We start from the raw sequence: 20,612 nt of genomic DNA, 5'->3' as shown, positions 1-20,612 counted from the left end.
GCCGAGAAACCCGACCCGAAATTGGAGAAGCAAGCAAAACCCTCGCTCTTCATTTCTATCCCGCGCCTGGTTTTCTACTCTGCATGTTGTTGCTTTGTCGCACACAGTCTCGCCTCGCTCACTCTGTTATCCGTGTTCAAACTTCGGCTGTACACAGGTTACATTCATCTAAAAACGCCGTTTAAACTTCCATTTTTCCCATTTCTCTGTTCTTGTTTTCGATCTGAAACTCATTGTTTTCGGTGCTTGTAGCTTCCGTTACCTGACAGACATGGCGAGCGATGGCGGGAAGAGCTTCGCGCGCCGGGACCGTCTTCGCGAGATCGAGGTGAAGGTTCAGAAATGGTGGGAAGAGAAAGAGGTCTTCAGAGCCGAACCGGGCGAGGTAAACCCTAAACCGGGCGAGAAATTCTTTGGCAACTTCCCATTCCCTTACATGAACGGTTACCTTCACCTTGGCCACGCCTTCTCCCTCTCCAAACTCGAGTTTGCAGCCGCATTCCACCGCCTCCGCGGTGCCAATGTCCTCCTCCCCTTCGCCTTCCACTGCACCGGCATGCCAATCAAAGCATCCGCCGACAAACTCGCTCGCGAGATCCGCAATTTCGGTGACCCGCCCGTCTTCCCCACCCAAATCGAAGAAGAAGAACAGCAACAAGAAGATGAACCTTCTGGAGATGGTGCTCCTCCTGATAAATTCAAAGGGAAAAAGTCAAAGGCTGCTGCGAAGTCAACGGGACAGGTTTACCAGTGGGAGATCATGCGAAGTGTAGGGATTTCTGATGCTGAGATATCCAAGTTTCAGGATCCTTATAAGTGGCTTTCTTACTTTCCACCTTTGGCTGTTGAAGACCTTAAGGCTTTTGGATTAGGTTGTGATTGGAGAAGGTCGTTTATTACTACCGATATGAACCCTTATTATGATTCCTTTGTGAGGTGGCAGATGAGGAAGTTGAAGTCCATGGGGAAGGTTGTGAAGGATGTGAGGTATACTATTTTTTCTCCATTGGATGGTCAACCTTGTGCGGATCATGATAGAGCCAGTGGTGAAGGAGTTCAGCCTCAAGAGTACACTATTATCAAGATGGAGTTGGTTGCTCCTTTTCCCGACAAATTTAAGGTGTTGGAGGGAAAGAAGGTGTTTCTTGCGGCTGCAACTTTGAGACCTGAGACTATGTATGGTCAAACCAATGCTTGGGTGTTACCGGATGGGAAGTACGGGGCTTTTGAAATCAATGATAGTGAAGTATTTGTTCTTGCTCACAAGGCAGCGCTCAATCTTGCCTACCAGAACTACTCTCGGGTTCCGGAGAAACCGTCTTGCTTGCTTGAGCTCACTGGTCGTGACTTGATTGGACTTCCATTGAAGTCTCCACTTTCTTTTAGTGAGGTTATTTATGCGCTTCCCATGTTGTCTATTTTGATGGATAAGGGTACTGGGATCGTCACCAGTGTGCCCAGTGATGCTCCTGATGATTACATGGCTTTGCATGATTTGAAAGCAAAACCTGCTTTCAGAGAGAAGTATGGGATTAAGGATGAGTGGGTGATGCCGATTGAGATTGTGCCAATCATTGAGATTCCACAGTTTGGGAACAAATGTGCAGAGACAGTTTGCTTGCAGATGAAAATCAAAAGCCAGAATGATAAAGAAAAGCTTGCAGAAGCCAAGAAGCAAACTTACTTGAAAGGGTTCACTGAAGGGACGATGATTGTGGGGGAATATGCCGGGAGAAAGGTTCAGGAAGCTAAACCCTTGATTAGGACCAAGCTTTTGGAAACAGGTCAGCATTTACTTACTCTTATTTTTATTTTTTAATATTGTGTAGTATTGTTGTTCTTGTATATCTCAGAATTTATAAACATTGCCACTCACTTCCTTTATGCTTAATAGAACAAAAATCGAAGTATAAATTTTTAACCGGAAACATCACCCATTGGTTAGCAAGGACTTCTCTATTCTAAACTTTGTGTAACGTTTTTGAAGTTCTCTTAAGAAAATGGAACACGAGATTATTTTAACCTCACAAAATCGGCTTAAAAAGGCAAAACTTGTTCGTTACTCATAAGTTATAGTAGAATCTTCAATACATCTCCTCGTGTTGAGAATTAGTCATATTGAGTGAGTCTAGATATCTGTAAGTTGTTTGATAGGAGTTCAATAGCCTCATCAAATCTTGTTAGAATAGACATTCGTGCTTTGATATGATATTAGAAAGTGAATTCTAATCTTAACTTGTTAAGAAGTGGACTTTAAGCCTAACTCAACTCCACAAAATCGGTTTGTAAGGTTAGGTTTGCACCCACTTATATATTATAAATTGGTCTTATCTTTAGTCGATGTGGAACTTCCAACACCCCTCTCACGCCGAGGTATAGACATCATTTCAAACGTGAGACTGGATATTAATAAGTGGTCCGATAGCGAGTGAAACAACATGACCCACACAATTCTCGCTAGGATGTCGATGTGGAACTTCCAACACCCCATCACGCCGAGGTATAGACATCATTTCAAGCGTGAGACTGGATATTAATAAGTGGTCCGATAGCGAGTGGAACAACATGACCCACACAATTCTCGCTAGGATAGGTTTTAACCTGTTTCTGATACCATGTTAAGAAGTGAATTTTAAACCTAACTCAATCTCACAAAACCAGCTTGTAAGGTGAGGTTTGCACCTACTTATATATTATAGATTGGCCTTATTTCTAGTCAATGTGAGACTTCCAACATAATTTAATCTCACAAAACTTAATCAAGTTTGTGCGTTTGAGTTTGTAACCTGTCCTAGAAGACCTAGATTGTCCTTGGGCTATGCATTTTTGGTAGGGTGTGTCCCCCATCTCTTTTCCCTGTATCTCAGACCAGTCTCTTCTCCTTGATCTTAAGCTTAGAGGATGAGGTGACGGTGGTCAAGATATGGACTCATGCTGCCTGTCCATGTATTATAAATATGTAAGCTTCTGAAGGGGGCTGTATGGGCCATAGTCGATTTGTAGATTACCAGATTACCCACAAGGGTACAATAAATTGGGATATTTTCAAAATTTTATTTGTTACATTATTAGTGTTTTCAAGGGATAGCAGCTAAACGATTGAATAAAAAATTGAGATTTTTTTTGGTTTACTAAATACATTGAGTTCTATCTCGCATTTATTCATTCTGCCTTTTTTGACAAATAAATATTCATCTTAATTCTAAAGTATATGAATTTAAAAGTATAATTAAATTTGGGTAATGTAAAAAATATTTAAATTTGTTTTTGTATTACAAAACATCTACGAACAATTATTTATGAATACTGTATCATGTAAACTTCGTTGCTGAGGCTAACGACATGCATGTCTTTTGGAATAGTGTTTACCTTCAAATTTGAGTTGATAATGTCCCCAGCAAAACTGTTTTGTAGTTTTCTTTTTACTATTTTGAGATTGTTGAATTGTTCTGAAGTTTTTTGCGTTTTTTTCAATGTCGTGTCTGTATTGTTCTCTGTAATCTTGCCACCACTACTAATTTTTCTGGCTCCACCTTCCAGGTCAGGCTATTGTCTACAGTGAACCAGAGAAACGGGTGATGTCAAGATCTGGTGATGAATGCGTTGTAGCCCTTACAGATCAGTGGTACATTACATACGGAGAATCAGAATGGAAGAAGTTGGCAGAGGAGTGCCTTGCTAATATGAGCCTCTACTCAGACGAGACACGACATGGATTTGAGCACACTTTAGGCTGGTTAAACCAGTGGGCCTGTTCACGATCGTTTGGTCTCGGGACACGCATACCCTGGGATGAACAGTTCTTGGTTGAGTCTTTATCAGATTCCACCATTTACATGGCTTATTACACTGTTGCACACCATTTGCAAAATGGTGACATGTATGGATCCAGCCAGTCTGCCATTAAACCACAACAACTTACTGATGATGTATGGGATTATATTTTCTGTGATGGATCATATCCCAAGTCAACTGATATTTCATCATCCCTTTTGGACAAAATGAAGCGGGAGTTTGAGTATTGGTATCCATTTGATCTTCGAGTCTCTGGTAAGGACCTCATCCAGAATCATCTTACCTTCTCGATTTATAACCATACAGCAATTATGGCCAAGCATCACTGGCCTCGTGGTTTCAGATGCAATGGTCACATTATGCTCAATTCAGAGAAAATGTCAAAGTCCACTGGAAATTTTAGGACATTGCGTCAGGCAATTGAAGAATTTTCTGCCGATGCTACACGGTTCTCTTTGGCCGATGCTGGTGACGGTGTTGATGATGCAAATTTTGTCTTTGAGACTGCAAATGCTGCAATTCTACGGCTCACTAAAGAGATTGCATGGTACGAAGATAATCTGGCAGCAGAATCTTCCATGAGAACTGGTCCGCCATCTACTTATCCTGATCGTGTATTTGCCAATGAGATTAACATAGCTATCAAGACAACTGAGCAAAATTACTCCAACTATATGTTTCGTGAAGCTCTCAAGACTGGCTTTTATGATCTTCAGGCCGCTAGAGATGAGTACAGGTTCTCGTGTGGGGTCGGGGGTTGCAATCGTGACTTAGTGTGGCGCTTTATGGATGTGCAGACACGTCTTTTAGCACCCATCTGTCCACATTATGCAGAATTTATTTGGAGAGAGCTTTTGAAGAAGGATGGTTTCGTGGTGAATGCTGGCTGGCCAACAGGTGATACACCTGATCTCACACTGAAGAGTGCTAATAAATATCTGCAGGACTCGATTGTTATGATGAGGAAGTTGCTTCAGAAGCAACTTTCGGGCTCAAAGAAGGGTAACAAGAAAGGTCCTCCAGTCACATCAGTGACAGAAAACAAGGTGACAGGCTTGATATATGTAAATGAACAGTTTGATGGTTGGAAAGCTGAGTGCCTCAGTATTCTTCAGAAAAAATTTAATAGAGATACTCGAACTTTTGCACCCGATTCAGACATAATGGAGGCCTTACAACAGAGTTCTGTAGGTCAGTCTTCTAATTTTAAACAAACCCAAAAGCTTTGTATGCCTTTCTTGAGGTTTAAGAAAGAGGAAGCAATTTCAATCGGCGCACAAGCCCTGGATTTGAGATTGCCATTTGGTGAAATTGAGGTTCTTAAGGAAAACTTGGACTTGATCAAGAGACAGATAGGTCTAGAAGATGTGGAAATTTTATCAGCAGCAGATGCGGATTCCTTGGCTAGAGCTGGAAAATATGCTACTTTACTAAATCAAAATCCTCCATCCCCTGGAAATCCAACTGCCATCTTTTTAACTCAGTAGCTACTGGGTGAGGTTCTAGAAAATTTCCATTATACTATTTTCATACTTTCCTCTTTGTTCCTGTAATCTAGACAAGAACTTTATTTATTTTTATTTGGAAAATTTAATCTTTCAAATTATTAAACCTTTAGAGTGTGTTAACTAATTCTATTCGAGTCAGAATTTAAAATTCTTTCTATTAAAAAATATTCTTTTGTGTAGTTGTTCGAGAATGTTTGTTAGCAAGTTAGAAAGTCAGCATTCTCGTTATATCTGAAAATATAATTGCTCCACTGATATTGCTCTAGTTTCCTGTTTTAGAAATTGTTAGCAAAGTGTTAATATTACTATTGTCTTGCTCAAACGTGCTCATCTGTTATGTCTTTTGCAGGTTGCCACTGATATTACCGAGATGATATAGCATGATTAACCTGATCTAAATTGTTCTTTGTTGTGGTTGGGGGAGCTTGAACAATTTTGTGGATAACAAGATTTTGGTTGAAATTACCATGTGGAATTCAGTTTGGCTCGTCCTCCTGTTCTGTGCCCTATATCGTCTCAGCTTTTAATTCTATTACACATCCTTTGTTTTGCTCTACATCTTTTTGGCCAAGTTGTCAATTTTCTGATTATTGAGAAAAGTACATTTTGTACCATAATGTTCTTATGGTGATGGATTATTTTATTTTATAATACCATTCAATCATACTAAAATGTTGTTCAAATTATAGTTGCTGGATTTAGGAGTTCATTTCCTGACATTTTACTGTTTAGATTGAACATAATCGAAAGTCTCTGACTTAGATTAATTGCTAAAATTCCTTGTTTTAATTTATTTTAATAGTGGAGATCAAACTAGTAAATACTCTTAATAAATCATAGTCTATTATCGATTGAAATGTATTGAAAATTATAGATTTAGGTGACGTACTAATTAAATGAGATAAGACCCACTATTTGAAAATTTAAATACATTTCAACTACTAATAATGAATGTAGTAAAATGTCTGTTTCAAGCATTTCTTTGTGGCATGGCGTTGGGTTGGACATGCCTATTTTGGATCTTATTATTTTCATTGTAATTTCACCCGCCATTTTTTTTTCTTTCGTGAAAGGTTAGTTTAAGATGGATTATCTAATTTATAAGGGTCTTTGTTTTTACTGCGAAAAAGTTAGTGTGGAATTGATGTATAAGATCCAAAATAATTTTCTATTGAAAATCATACGAAAATATAGAAGCGTGTGAGAAATCATAAAGTTATTTAAGTAAATATTCTATCTTATTCGTATATAAGAATTAAAATAGATATTAATGATCTCAACATTTAGAATTAGGACAAGGATTACAGATCCGAGGAAAAGTTTTGTTAGTAGTTATGTTTCAGAATATAGCAACGTTTTAGATTACAGAGGCAATAAAGCCACTGGTCAGTTTGACTGTGTCAAAAAAGTTATTCGCTCGCGGTTGTTATTACCGTTAGGATGAAAACGGAAAAATAACGGGAGTTCCAACAAGGCATGCTTCGAGTTCAATTTAAAATTTACAGAATTATTACAAGCGGTGAAAGGAAAATTGAAGGTACAGGACAGCAAACGTTGAAGAAAGAGAAAAAGCTTGAAGGAACAAAGGAGAACAATAAGATATGTTTTTTAAGGATAGGTTTCGGAGGCTGGGACAGCGGCATAGGAACCAATGAAGACATCTCCATAAATGAGCCCAGCCAAACCTCCTCCAATCAATGGGCCAACCCAGTAGATCCAGTTATCAGCGAAGTTTCCACTAATCACAGCTGGGCCAAATGAGCGGGCCGGGTTCATGGACCCACCACTGAATGGGCCAGCAGCTAGGATGTTGGCACCCACAATGAACCCAATAGCAATGGGTGCAATGGTGCCCAATGAGCCCTTTTTAGGGTCAGCTGCAGTTGCATACACTGTGTAAACCAACGCAAAAGTGATAATAATTTCAAACACCACACCTTGGAAAGCGTTCACACCATAAGCCAGTCCATGGGTTGGAATGCTCTGTGTGACATCAACCAAAACAGCATTAGAAGTTGAAGATATATTCGATTATTGTGAAAATAAAATAATATCATTTGGAAATATTAATGTACCTTGGCGGTAACCAAATTGAGGAGGAGACATGCAAGGATAGAACCCAGCAATTGAGCAACCCAGTACAAGAAACCAGTTAGGAGGGTGATGTTTCCTCCGACAGCCAATCCAAATGTGACAGCTGGGTTCAAATGTCCACCTGAGCTGTTGGCTGCAACAGACACACCTACAAACAGTGCGAATGCGTGTGCCACCGCTACTGCCACCAGCCCCGTTGGATCCAATGCAGCATCTTTCGTGACCTCGTCTATGTAAAACAAACACAACCAACCACTTCATTATGTGTTACTTCTGCCAACACTAACATGCATGCACTACCATAAAACTATTATACTATATTCCTTCTTTATGGATACTTTCACCAACATTGTTTTATAGTCATCGTAGTACATATACCTATATGAAACACTTGCTGTTATTTAATTTACTTGCATTTATTTCAATGGTTTAATTAAATAAAACTTAATCCGTGATTAGCACGTTCATATTGTTAGACTGGAATATTAGAAATTGACAATCTTTTTAAAAATATTTAATTCATTTTTTAATCTTCACAAAATAAGGGTTTTCATTTTTTTCCTTTTAGCTTTTTTTTTCTTTATCATCTCCCTCGAATAGAAATTATTGTCATTAATTCTTATAAAAGTAACACTTGTAAAATAATTTTTTATTTTAATTCATTAAAACTAAATCCTTAATTTTTCTTCTTCTAAATACTGTTTTAAAAAGTATTTAATAAACAATGGATTGTTTGTGCATCATCACTCATTAGTTATTTGGAGTTATCATTGAACTTTCGGTTGGAATATACAAGAATCACAAAAATAGTGGAGCTAAAAATAACATTTCAAGCTTTTCTGAAGTATACATATAATATTTAAAATTAAGAATAAGAGGTGTTTAGTTCAAATTAAGTATAATCATATTCTTTCACTTGCATACATAATGAGAAAACTTATATATGCTATATTCCAGGCAGGTATCTATTGCTCTCCAATTAAATAAAATTTAGTTTTGTCCTTGTTCATATTTGAGACCCGAGACTTTAGTTAATGGAAAATGTTTTCTAGAAATTGAGTTTACTCAATCTTAACATCCTGCTTGAGAGTTACATTTATCTGTTACATACACAAACGGTTTTAATTTTGACTAACTGTTAGATCTCCAGCAAGCTTAGTGATAATTGTAATTGTTTTACGTACACGCACAAATGTTTTTTTTTTCTTTCTTTTCATTTACGTGACCGAGAGACAGTGTTATGAGAAGTATGAAGTTACTGTTCTGGTTTGAGAGTGTTGGTCTCGGGTAGGTTTTTTAACAGAAAAAGAAAGACAGTATATAGATAATTAGTGGCGGTTGAAGACTTACTGTAAGCAATGGCTGATCCAACACCAGCGAAGACGAAAATTAGAGTGGCATGAAGCTCTGCAAAATAGGCCTTGAGAGAGGCAGCGCTAAAAGAGTCTTCAAAGCTACCAAGAGTGATCTTCACCATTTTTGGAACCTCCCTTACTTCAAAACCAAACAACCTATCTTTCTATTATTAACTACTGCTACTGCTTTGCCTCATAAATCTTTGCTTAGGTTTATATAACAACAATTCAAATAATTATATTACACATGATTACCAAGGGACAGCCATTGTTGGCTGTCACGGCACCGACCATGGCCCACGTCAGTGGTTGGATAAGGCTTTCATTAATAATCTAAAACCTAACTAATCCCATACCTCACTCTTTTCTCCATTTTAAAACTCCTATCATTTGTTTTCATCTTTGTTTTTTTAGTCATAAGCTCAATAGTTTTCAATAATATTCAACAATAAAGGAGGAACACTTTAAAAGAAAATTGGATGGATAAGCATCCTAGGGGAATATTATTATAGGAAACTCCACTTGCACTTAAAAAATCATCTGTTACTCGTCCTTTTCATTGTAGCCAAATCAACTAAAGGTGGCCAAAATTAAATGTTAATGATAACAATGGTGGCAAGAACATGTTAGAGAGAATTCTATACATATGCATAATATATTTATATATATATATATATATATATATATATATATATATATATATATATATATATATATATTTGTGGCTCATAAACTCCCATGATGGTACAATTGACATATATGTTCACGTTTTTATTCATTGACTACTTATTAATAATGCCAATGTTTCTTTTTCTTATCAATAAATAGTAAAAAACAGACATTTAAAATAGTTGCCAATTTGATATTGTTTTGCTGCAGCTATCTTTTTTGACAGTGATTTTATTTAAATTAGGTAAAGTTTTGATAGAGATATATCAAACTTTAAAGTAAACAATTTTTCAAATATAGTGATTGTAAGGATGCACTAGAGTTAGGACTCTTTGTACCATATTATTTGTTTTTATGTTATATGGTTGAGTTAGAAAATTTCATAGAATTTGTATGTGTTGTTAATGGCTCTCGTTAGTGTATGTTTTTTTTTCTCTATATTTTGTGATCACGATTTTTTCAGAATAGTTAATATTTATATATTTAACGTTAGTAGGTTATGTTGAATCGATTTGTATGCATCTAATTTAGGTCTGAATCCGATCTAAAGGGTAGAAGAACAATATATAATAAATTATATTTTTTTATATCTAATTTTACATATTCAACACTTGAATTTTAGATTATTTAAACAAATCAACGTCAGTTTATTGTAGGATCTGAAGTTTTTTAATGCCATAACTATGGTAACTGATAAGTAGTGGTTGGACGGCTATAAGAACAGTTTTTGTTTATGTTTTCTCTGTCTTCTATTTTTGTACAGACTTTTATCATATGAACATTCTGGAGTGTGTATTATACCTATTAATTGAAGTCAATTTCTCTTGGTACAATCCTTTGGTAGAAAATAACATCAATCAACATCAGTTTCGTAGAAAATATATAGTATAATTGTTATGACTTGAAAAAATTATTTATTGATGATTGATTTCTCTGTTTAGATATGATTAATTGTTGTGAACATGAGTGTCGAGATAGGATTAACAAATGTATTGTTTTTTAACAAAATTCTTACCAAATTCAAGTTGTAATGTTTCTTCTAAAATAAGTCGAAGTTTATTAGTAGCTTTTGCTTTAGTAAGTAAAAGTATAACCATTACAAGTTTATACAAAATAAGTATTTTGTGTCAATCAAACTGTTAAGTTATAATCATACAATCCTTTAATCAAATTTTGTTAAAATTAAAAATTAATTTACTTTTGTGTTTTTAAAAGCACATGCATTAAGGACGAACCATTATATAATTGTATATATATATATATATGAAACATTCTTAACATGAAATATATGAAATGAATTGATGGATTTTGAGATAAATTATATAATTATAAATTATTATGATTATTATAATTATTATAATTATTATATAATTATTATACTATACGTAGCAAAAACACTATCAATTAAGTTAAAAATTCTTCTTAAGATGTTGTGAAGTTCAACTGATCTAAGATATTAAATGCCAAGACTTATTTTTGGACCAAACTGAATAAGATTATACCACAGTAAAAAGGAAATTTGAATAGATAGAAATAAAAAAAGAGATAATTTTATTTTCTTAACTCACCCTTTTAATCATTTGCATAATAGAGTGATTTTCTCTTATTTTTCCCTTATTATTTATATCCTTTTTAACCTTTTCTTTCTATTTTACTTCTAATTCTAGTCTGATACCAAATTTTAGAATTTTTTTACACTAATTATTTTCTTTTCTTTCAATATTTCATTATCATAAGTAATTTATTGCAAAATTCAAAATTGATATTTTATGATAAGTTTATTTAACTTAAAAATTTAAATTAAACAATAAAAAACAGAAGTATAATTTTATCTCATTTCATATAAATATGGAAGAAAACATTTCATTGCAAATTCCAGGAAGTAATTTTTATCATTTCTTATTTTTCTTTCAAATAAATAGCAAATAATCAGTGTTTTAACTCAGTTTTTATATGTTTTGTTTAGATTAAAGGAAGGAAAAATAAAATAAAAAGAATAAAAGATAAAATCATCTTTATCGAGAGAAAAAAAACAATAACAAGATAAGGAAACTAAGTGGAGAATTATGGGTGATTTAATTGATGTATATAATAAATAATAATTTTCAATTTTAATTTGTAAAATAAATTAATGTAAAAATTACATTTAAAAATGTAATATATTACAATATTTTAGTCTTTAAAATAAAACAATAAAATTAAAGTCAATCCACTTCTTCCACCTATTAACATATTATGAATCCATGGACACAATTTTACAGTGAAGTAACATAGCTCAGGAATCAGGAATCGCGTCAGTGGGTACCGTTATCTGTTCGGTTAAGTTTTTCACGTTCTAAAAGTACTTTTAAAGTCACTGTAATTGCTTTTGGGTCCTCCATTTCAAAAAGATTATTATTTGTTTATTATGAATAAGGATTACAAGGAAAGAGGCTAACACTTGATAGTAGTGGCAAAAGTTGAGAAGATCAAAAAGAGGTAAAATTAAAAGCTAAAATCCAAAAGTGTGAAGGATGAGAAAGGGAAAAGTGGAAAACAGAAGCGAAAAGGGCAAAAAGAAATTGGCGGGTGAAGAATGTGTGTGACCAACACTTCCACTTCAAATTCAAAGCATCATCAAAGAATCTGCATTACTCATAGTAGAAATGCTTTCCATTTCCATTACCAACTCAACATCGATGCATGTGTAAGAGAGAGAAAGAGAGGGTGATGAAGCTGTACGCGAATTAAATCGCAACATTGAATGCGTTCAACAACTCAGTGCCCATCCAATTCAATTCCGATCAGTGCAGCCAGCCACTTTCTCTGATCATCGCAGTCTTTCGGTAACTATTGCTATTTATTTCACTTCACATTCTCCTTTGCCCAAAAAACGGTTTCACTGTTTCGCATTTTTGTTTTATTTATTTTTTTCTTTTTCAATTTGATTCTTCTTCTATGCGAAGCATCCTTGTTTGTGTTATGCTCAATTAATTATTCGAGGCCCACACTCGCCCTTGCATTTGAAACTCGGTCCCTGGTGTTCCGTTGTGTAGTAAATACAGTGTGTGGGATTTGATAGTGTTGTTGATGGATGGATGGATAGATAGATGAAGAAGAACTCGAGAGGGTTTCTAGATTAGTTAAGAATTAATGATGGGTGAGTTTTACTTTCATAGTGTATTTGACAAAGACGGTGATGCACAAGTGGGTGCATATGCTGAGCCTCAGGGTGCAAGTTCTAGGGTGCACAGGCGCTCTAACAGGTTTTGTTTTTGCTTAAACTGAAACTCAGTCGTGCCTCCTTGTACTTTGCTTATAATAACTTTCTGAGAAAATAATGAATAACTTTTTTAAGCTAAGGATTTTCTTATGAAATAAATAAACATTGGTTAATGAATCTCCACTTGTGTGAAGAAGTTTAACTATTTGGCTTTTTAAATGAAAATTGTAATTCTTTCCCTTTTTTTGTTAATTTGAATTCAAGAGCATTATAAAAATAAAAAGCGGAGAGAATGATAGGTTCCGACTGAATATATTGATGAAGTAACGATTTAAGAAAACTTGGTTTGGGTGGGGTACTTTGTGGATTGTGGTAAAAGGTTTTAGGGTAAATGTTGATGCTTTTTTTTGACAAATTGCTATAATCGTTTTGAGCTGCTTCATTTATGTGATTTGTTGTGCACTTCTCAGTGCTTCTTCTGACAGGAACCTGAAATTTTCAAGAGGTGTAGTTTTGCATCCTTTAGAGAAAGGCCATGATGAATATCTTGTGAGTTGTGAGATTGAAGTATAAATTTGATCTTTTACTTAAGTCATATCTTATAATCCTATGGAGGAAACAATGGTTATAGAGTATCGTAATTTTGAAATTAAAGTAATTCATTTGCTATTACTTGAACAGGTTTCACCAACTTCAGTGTCGACTTCCAGGGTACCAAGTCCTTTACATGACAACCTCACCTGTAACAATAAAACTTTTTCAAATCATAGATCATCATTGGAAAAAGATGTAAGTTATATTTGTATTTGTATATAATCACAGTGGATCTCCCTCCCATTTTGGTTTGGAGGAATCTCTGGATACCTAGATTCTTAGGTATTTCTTGTGTGACTATTCTTTCAAGTTTACGAAGCTGAGATGACTCAGAAAGACACTACTGCTTCTAGGTTTTCCCACCTTTCCCCCGAAATTGAGTTAATGTTTTTTCTCTTACCTTTAATGTATAGTAGAAGTTTTGTTTAGAAGTTGAAATTTTGAATTTCCAAGTTCCAACTACACAGGAGTATAAACATTGAAGAGACCTTTAAAAGGAAAGAAATTGAGTATATGATCCTGGCACTAGTTGATATAAAGTAATATGATTAGTATTTGACATACTCTTTTTTGATAATAAGTTTAAAAATACTTTATTGTGGGAGCAGAGGTACAATTATTCTGAAAAGATCGTTGTCAATAATGAGAAACTTAGAAGCATCTTAAGATCAATAAATTACAATGGAAAAGAATTGTAGAAAATATTCATATGGATATAAGCTAAGCTTAAGAAAACATATTGTGTCTTTGGGGAAATGCATCTTTTGTATTTTATCTCTTTTTATGAAAACACATATGGGAAACATGAAGGACTTACATTATTGAAAGGCAATACCAGATTTGTGGGTTTTTATTTTCCTGTAAGATGGCTGTAGCTTGGTAGTTCATTGAAGCCCGAACCATATGATGTATTTATTTGAAGGTTGAGCAGCTACAGCTACGCCTACAGCAGGAAAAATCTATGCGTATCTTGCTTGAGAAAGCAATGGGCCGTGCCTCAAGTACTTTATCACCTGGACACAGGCACTTTGCTGCTCAGGTAATTTGACATTTGATACTCAGGCCTGTGTTCTATTCACACTTTCTATATCTGTCAAGATAGTAGTGGACATGGTAGACAAATAAACCATTCATGGACATTGGACACCCACCAACAACTGCTTTCAGGTTAATTTGGTTATTAACTATTATAATGTGCAATTCTGTGTATGTGTAGTCTTCAGACTGAAGTATTGTTACATGTTATGTTACTGAAGTGTTCAAGTTTAAACAATCACGACAAAACATAGAATAAGCTATTTAGGATTATAAATTATTAGGACAAGAGGAGTTTATTCACTTGCAAAAGAACTGTAACTTGTGATAAGCATAAAGGGACACTATGCTTGAATTGCAAACTTTGATTGACATGTATAATGCGCTATGTTATTTTTCTCATTCAAGATATGGCCATAAGTAAAAAGTAATCATCAGTTTTATAGAAATGAACTCTTTTTCTTTTCTTCCCCCTTTTTAGACAAAAGATTTAATTGCTGAAATTGAGTTACTTGAAGAAGAAGTTACAAGCAGAGAGAAACACGTGCTTGCCATGTATAGAAGTATTTTTGAACATTGTGTTAGCCGGCCACCTTCTGAACAAAATTCTGGGGTGGCTTCACCTGCTCACACAAAGCATGAATCTAGGAGGCATCCAAGTATAATTTCAAGTGCTTTCTGTTCGTCAAAAAAGTTTCCCATGAGACCCTTGCAAGCTCTGGTTTCTAACAATGACTTGAAGAACAGAATCTTTGGGTCAAGTTATCCTCCTTTATCTTGTGGCAAGGGCAAAGTTTATTTTGGGAAGACTTGTCCTGATTCCACTAAGGTATAATATATTACTACAGTTACCCGTTTTCTGTCTTTTCTGTGAACAGAAAAAGCTTATAAGTAATACCATCCAAAAGAAGAACCCAATGTACTAAAAATTCTCTTCTGATTTTCGTTCCGACATTTTGACCTTAATCATGTCAGGTTCATGAGAAGTTTACCAAAATGGAGAAAACTCCAGTATTGCGAACTTTAAAGGATCATCTAAACTTGTGCCCGAACAGGCTTTCTGAGGAGATGGTAAAGTGTATGGCAACTGTATATTGCTGGCTCCGTAGTGCAACCTCTGTAAATACTGAAAAGAGTAGGTCATCCACTCATGCTGTACGGCCAAGACATGGTATTTTTGTAGAGGATCGGGACTGTTCTTACAAATCAGTGGTGGAAATATCTTGGATTGCTACACGTAAACGTCATTCTTCACATGCTTCTTACGCCATTGACAACTACAGGTCCGTTCTTTAAAATTGATGAGTTTAAGATGATGCTATATTAAAAGTGTGAATACCAAGAAGGTGCTTCTCATGCACTTACAAAGAGTCTTCTTAATGCAGTGGCATACCATGAAATATTTTGTGTTGATTGAAAAAATAGAAACTCGACAACTAATAGTTCTCTGGCAATTTTAGTAAGAGTTATTTACAATTACCCTCTATTATATGTTTATCGTCGTCTGTATAATGATTTGCGAGACAATTTCTGTTATTTGATTGACACTTACAAAATGCATTAATCTTCTGTGATTTATGTTTATAGTACTGCGGCCAAAAAAGAAATTCTGACTACTGGAAGGCCGTTAATAGATTCTAAAGTTTACTTAAATTTCACACAATTTTTCATACAAAATCTTTATATTGTAGAATGTACAATGGGCTTAACAGTTAAAGCTAGTCAAATGACTTTATTGGTTCATAATGCACTTTATTTTATTAGGTGTGTGCTGACTTAATAATGCAGCACATAAGTGTTAATACAGAAAAAGATAATATCATATATGAATAAATTGGAAAGTATGCGAGAGCAACAATCTTAAGAAATAAATGGCAAAATTTTGCCTCATAAAGGTCCTGCTAAATGTAGTTCATCATATGAAGGATGAGCCAATAAATAAAATAGGAAAACATCAATAATATCTCTTAAAGAAACTATTTGAAACCTTTATATAAACGTAATGTAATTCCTTACAGTTTAATCTTTTAGAGAACACAAAAAGTTTGCTTAATCTGCTTAACTGACAGTCTATTAAGGGAAAAAATTTCAGTTTTAGTTTTCTGTGTAATTGTTATTTTTGTCCAACCACTCCCTAGATTATAATGATTAAATTGTGGACATAACCCGTTCCTTCCTCACTTCCTTCAGAGTACTAGTTGAACAGCTCGAAAGGGTGAATATCAGTCAAATGGAACATGATGGACAGATTGCGTTCTGGATCAATGTGCATAATGCTCTTGTGATGCATGTAATATTCACGCTCACATGACTATGATTTTTATTTAGCCAACTTTCAGAATGTATAACTTTATTTTACTGATAATAGGCATATTTAGCATATGGAATTCCCCAGGGTTCTCTGAAGAGGCTGGCCTTGTTTCACAAGGTAGTGTATTTCTTTATTCAATTGGATATTCTACTTAGTCAGCTCCAAGTTATTAACACTTTAAGAATGTTTATTAAAACTTACGAAGGATAATACTTTCCTGAAGTGTCTTCCATCAGCCAATCTTTGTTGGGTTCACTGCTGTGCCTAGACCAGGAACCATATCTAAATAATGTTTATTTCAATTTTTTTTAATCCAACAAATTATAAAGAAACCATGTCCGAATAATGTTTATTTCATTTTTTTTAATCCAACAAATTACAAAGAAACAGTCACGTCTACATGGAACATAAACTAAATTCTGTCTTTGTAGGAGGAAGAAAAAGAAACTCCAATTCACCTACTCTTGATTACTTGTTATCATTTACATGGATTAAGTTGTCAAAAGGCATATCATCTAAATATGCTTCGCTATTTGGAGGCATTTAGATTCCGATGGGTAGTAACTTACGTTAGTTAACACATAATATCATTGAGATACACCTTTAGGCCTTCCAATTTCTCACCGGTACAATATTGTTCTTAATTATTTTTTAATTGATACGTTGTGGAAAATATGAAATGATAAGTGCAATTGTGTAGTGCAGGCTGCTTACAATATTGGTGGTCATATCATAAGTGCAAATGCCATTGAACAAGCAATATTTGGCTTTCGAACCCCCCGCATTGGACGGGTACTCCTCTGACCCTTGTGCATTTAAATGGTGGAATATTTTGATTGATCCAAATAGTGTAACTCTATGTGTATGTATATATGCCTTTCTGTTTTGACCCAAGGGTTATTACAAATCACAGATTCTTCCCTTGATTTGCATCTGCTGCTTGCAAGCATATATTTTTTTAGAAGGTCATTAATGAATCCGTTTGAACGTGGATATCATTAAATTGGTATTGCACTGCTATGGTTTAACAATCCCCATCACCAATGATCTTCTAAAGTAATACGGTTGTTTTCTGGACAGGATTAGACAAGGGCGGATAAGAAAGTTATGTCAATGTAGGCAAAGATATAAGCTAGATAAGATAATCTAATCTAGTGTTTGATAGGTGTCATACAGTATGGTAGATAATAATATAAATTGTGCACAAATAACAAAATTCTCCTCGCGAAAGGACGGGTGACAGTGATGGTGGTAATCAGGAGAGGGATGGTAGTGGCAGTAGATGTGGGACAATAGTGGTGCTGGTGGAAGTACTGGGGACAGCAACAGAAAAGGAAAAACAATTGAGCAATAGTTCAAATAGTAACACTCATGATAGTTATAGTCTTCGTTGATAAATTGTTATTTTTGTTGTGAGAAAGCGACAAGACATGTGATTTTGGTTCTCTGGAGATGAGGTTGAAAGGGGAAAACATTGTTTATCTATGTAATTACTTTTCCTAACCCTACTTTTCTATATAAATTTAACTTAATGAACAGAATAGGATGAGTTTGTCCTGTTTGATTAGCTCACTAGAGGGAAGAAAGCAGAATTGGACTGTTTCCTCTAGTACTTATCCTAAACCAGAAGGGCTCTAGGGTTTGCTTTTCATTTGGAAAGAGAAGACCATGACTCCACAAGAAGTTTTAATATAATTATTTTCTGAGCAAGATGCTTAGAACTCCATTAGAATCTTATTTTCCTTGTATTATAATGATCTTTTTAAGAGAATTTGAAGTGAAAAATTTTAATACCAAATTTTGATGTTAGGATGGCTTCTCATGTTTCATCTGATTATTATTTTTTTTTATCAAGCACAGTGGCTCGAAAGCTTTGTGGCTGCAGCTCTGAGGAAGAAAAATGGTGACGAAAAGCAGTTTATCAGCTCAAAATTGTATATTAATGATTTTCAACCCCTTGTTTGTTTTGCCCTTTGCACCGGGGCTTTGTCTGATCCTGTGGTAATTTTCTTTTATTTACTTTTTTCCAAGAATTGCAGTTTTAATATCGATGGCAAAATGTAATGTTAGTTAGGGCTTTGATCTTCTTGAGTCTGCATCCTAATCAATGTTTGATGGATTGATGAAGCATAGTAAGTAAAAAAAAGGTAGTAAATAAGAGAAATTCCAAAAATATAGGGTATGATATTCAAATTTGCATCCATATCAGTTCCTGCTCCCTTATAACCTAATTTTAAATTGTTGATCAAGACTCTTCTTGTTACTGAGCTGCAGCTAAAGGTCTACACTGCATCAAATATAAGAGAACAGCTGAATTTTGCCAAAAGGGAGTTTCTTCAAGCAAATGTAATTGTAAAGAAGTCAAGCAAAGTTTTTCTCCCTAAATTGGTGGAAAGATTTTCTAGAGAAGCGTCAATCAGTCTAGATGATCTCCTTGGATGGGCAATGGAAAGTGTTGACAAGAAACTCCATGATTCAATACAGAAGTGCCTTGGTCGTAAATCCAATAAAAAGTCATCTCAGATCATCGAATGGATACCTTATAGTTCTCGGTTCAGGTACATGTTGTCGAAGGATCTAATAGACAAGCCATGGTGGGTATGATTATGACATCTTACTGCAATGAAGAGGTCATTTACTTCTTTTAGACTTCACTGTTCTGAGGAAAGCGAGGAAGCTAATTGTAGGTGTTCATAGAAATTTCTTGTACATTTTAACACTAATTTTTTCTTGTGTTAGATTTGGTACTTACTATCTAAATATTTTTATAAATGTAGCCGCCTAACTTGGAAGTTGTAGAATATAATAATAAACGGTAATACGTTCTTGGTGGATGTAGGTGAGCATAAGTATAGAAATGTTGATCACACTACTACCATATATGGTTAATTTTTTCTATCCTAAAATCGTAAGGTCAAGTATATCTAATTGTTTTGCTCTGGCAACTTCAGTGTCACATAAAGCATACTTGGATTTATTTATTTTTTGTCGACAATATAAAATATAAATAAGTACTTGGATTAAAGGGCTGAAAATTTGTTTGGACATCGCTCCTTTTAGTTGTTTAGAATTAGTGCTAAAAATTTGACTTTATTGATGAATAAAGGAAGAATATCTAATAAAAGCATATCTAATAAAAGAATCTTAGTTCTTAAATTGAGAGTTTTAATTTTATAACTTATGCTTCGTATTAAGGTTTTCTGTTTATAAAAAAGATTATAAAAAAGTGAAGGGGCTACGAGTAGCATGCAGCAGTTTTTCATTTTTTGCATGAAGTTTTGACGAGATGACATATGCATGTTATGTATGCACATAGATCCATAGTCAGAATGAGAAAATGGTACTAGGAGTAGCAAATTTAAGGACCTAGAGAGAGTTCGTACAAACCCTCTTAATTCTCTTTTATTCCTGATATTTCGCTGTCATTTAAAAAAGTATGTATATTCTCATTGATCAGACTTGTATTTGACCTATCAATCATCTACAAAGCCCTATCTCATTACAATGTTTGATAATGTTTAAACAGTGTTATTAGATGAAAACAGTTAAAAATTTAAAATAAATGCAGTTCTTACTTTTTTGTATGAATCTTTCAACTTTGTTTTCAATAAATTTTAATAAATAATAAAATGCATATTTATAGGAATGTAGAAGTTACCAATAAACTCATTTTAACATTTCAATTGTAGAAGTTACCGAAAATAATTATCTTTAACTCAGTTGCATAAGATCTATGACGTTGAAAAAAGAAAATAAAATGAAAGTCTTTCGTAAAAATTATACGAACTTTAGTACTCTAAATTTCGGAAGAGTTTAAACAAGAGAAGTTATTTTAGAATGTGTTTAGTTGCACGTTGAGAGAAGATTGATGCACATCAAACCAAAGCAAGTATTTAGTTGTCTCTAAGTACCATTTCAAACAAAATTTTAACGTGCAAGGGTAATTTTAAGAGTAGCCAAACATGCTACCAAACTAATTCACTCTCCAATCTGAGTTTGAGGCACCCCAAACAGAAAAATAAGAGTCCGAGCTGCTTTTGAAATTTCAT

At 34.5% G+C, this 20,612-nt stretch overlaps 3 protein-coding genes across 4 annotated transcripts; 2 read left to right on the top strand and 1 right to left on the bottom strand.

Annotated features, from left to right (window-relative positions):
- LOC124839759 (ATP binding/leucine-tRNA ligases/aminoacyl-tRNA ligase) lies at positions 1-5,986 on the top strand. 2 transcript variants are annotated; one of them, XM_047315671.2, is made up of 4 exons: positions 1-157; positions 253-1,784; positions 3,541-5,289; positions 5,653-5,986. In XM_047315671.2, exons 1-3 carry the CDS (start codon positions 84-86, stop codon positions 5,280-5,282), a joined length of 3,348 nt encoding a protein of 1,115 aa, XP_047171627.2. In that variant the 5' UTR covers positions 1-83; the 3' UTR covers positions 5,283-5,289; positions 5,653-5,986. The 2 variants fall into 2 exon arrangements, with proteins under 2 accessions (XP_047171627.2, XP_087956618.1); XM_088100492.1 differs by having other exon boundaries at positions 79-157; positions 270-1,784.
- A 781-nt stretch (positions 5,987-6,767) lies between these two features.
- On the bottom strand, positions 6,768-8,952 carry LOC124839752 (putative aquaporin TIP2-2). Its single transcript, XM_047315664.2, has 3 exons — positions 8,748-8,952; positions 7,379-7,626; positions 6,768-7,286 (listed from the first exon to the last, which is right to left on the bottom strand). The coding sequence occupies exons 1-3, from the start codon at positions 8,872-8,874 to the stop codon at positions 6,912-6,914; spliced, it is 750 nt and encodes a 249-aa protein (XP_047171620.1). The 5' UTR covers positions 8,875-8,952; the 3' UTR covers positions 6,768-6,911.
- A 3,325-nt stretch (positions 8,953-12,277) lies between these two features.
- On the top strand, positions 12,278-19,397 carry LOC124839737 (uncharacterized). The gene is made up of 11 exons (XM_088100417.1): positions 12,278-12,666; positions 13,094-13,172; positions 13,305-13,412; positions 14,140-14,256; positions 14,734-15,081; positions 15,228-15,535; positions 16,443-16,542; positions 16,621-16,680; positions 17,269-17,355; positions 18,424-18,564; positions 18,838-19,397. The coding sequence occupies exons 1-11, from the start codon at positions 12,554-12,556 to the stop codon at positions 19,165-19,167; spliced, it is 1,791 nt and encodes a 596-aa protein (XP_087956543.1). The 5' UTR covers positions 12,278-12,553; the 3' UTR covers positions 19,168-19,397.
- Positions 19,398-20,612: the final 1,215 nt, after the last annotated feature.

The sequence above is a fragment of the Vigna umbellata genome, chromosome 10 (assembly GCF_029865625.1).
Source record: "Vigna umbellata cultivar VRB3 chromosome 10, Vumbellata_1.0, whole genome shotgun sequence".
Classification (NCBI taxonomy): Eukaryota; Viridiplantae; Streptophyta; class Magnoliopsida; order Fabales; family Fabaceae; genus Vigna; species Vigna umbellata.
This window is presented reverse-complemented; position numbering and strand designations above follow the sequence as displayed.

Coding starts and splice junctions, on each gene's coding strand:
- LOC124839759 (XM_047315671.2), top strand. CDS start 84: ATGTTGTTGCTTTGTCGCACACAGTCTCGCCTCGCTCACTCTGTTATC. Junction 158..252: donor CAAACTTCGGCTGTACACAG/GTTACATTCATC, acceptor CGGTGCTTGTAG/CTTCCGTTACCTGACAGACA. Junction 1,785..3,540: donor GACCAAGCTTTTGGAAACAG/GTCAGCATTTAC, acceptor TCCACCTTCCAG/GTCAGGCTATTGTCTACAGT.
- LOC124839752 (XM_047315664.2), bottom strand. CDS start 8,874: ATGGTGAAGATCACTCTTGGTAGCTTTGAAGACTCTTTTAGCGCTGCC. Junction 7,627..8,747: donor TGGATCAGCCATTGCTTACA/GTAAGTCTTCAA, acceptor TGTTTTACATAG/ACGAGGTCACGAAAGATGCT. Junction 7,287..7,378: donor TCAATTTGGTTACCGCCAAG/GTACATTAATAT, acceptor GATGTCACACAG/AGCATTCCAACCCATGGACT.
- LOC124839737 (XM_088100417.1), top strand. CDS start 12,554: ATGATGGGTGAGTTTTACTTTCATAGTGTATTTGACAAAGACGGTGAT. Junction 13,173..13,304: donor AAGGCCATGATGAATATCTT/GTGAGTTGTGAG, acceptor TTACTTGAACAG/GTTTCACCAACTTCAGTGTC. Junction 16,543..16,620: donor ATAATGCTCTTGTGATGCAT/GTAATATTCACG, acceptor TACTGATAATAG/GCATATTTAGCATATGGAAT.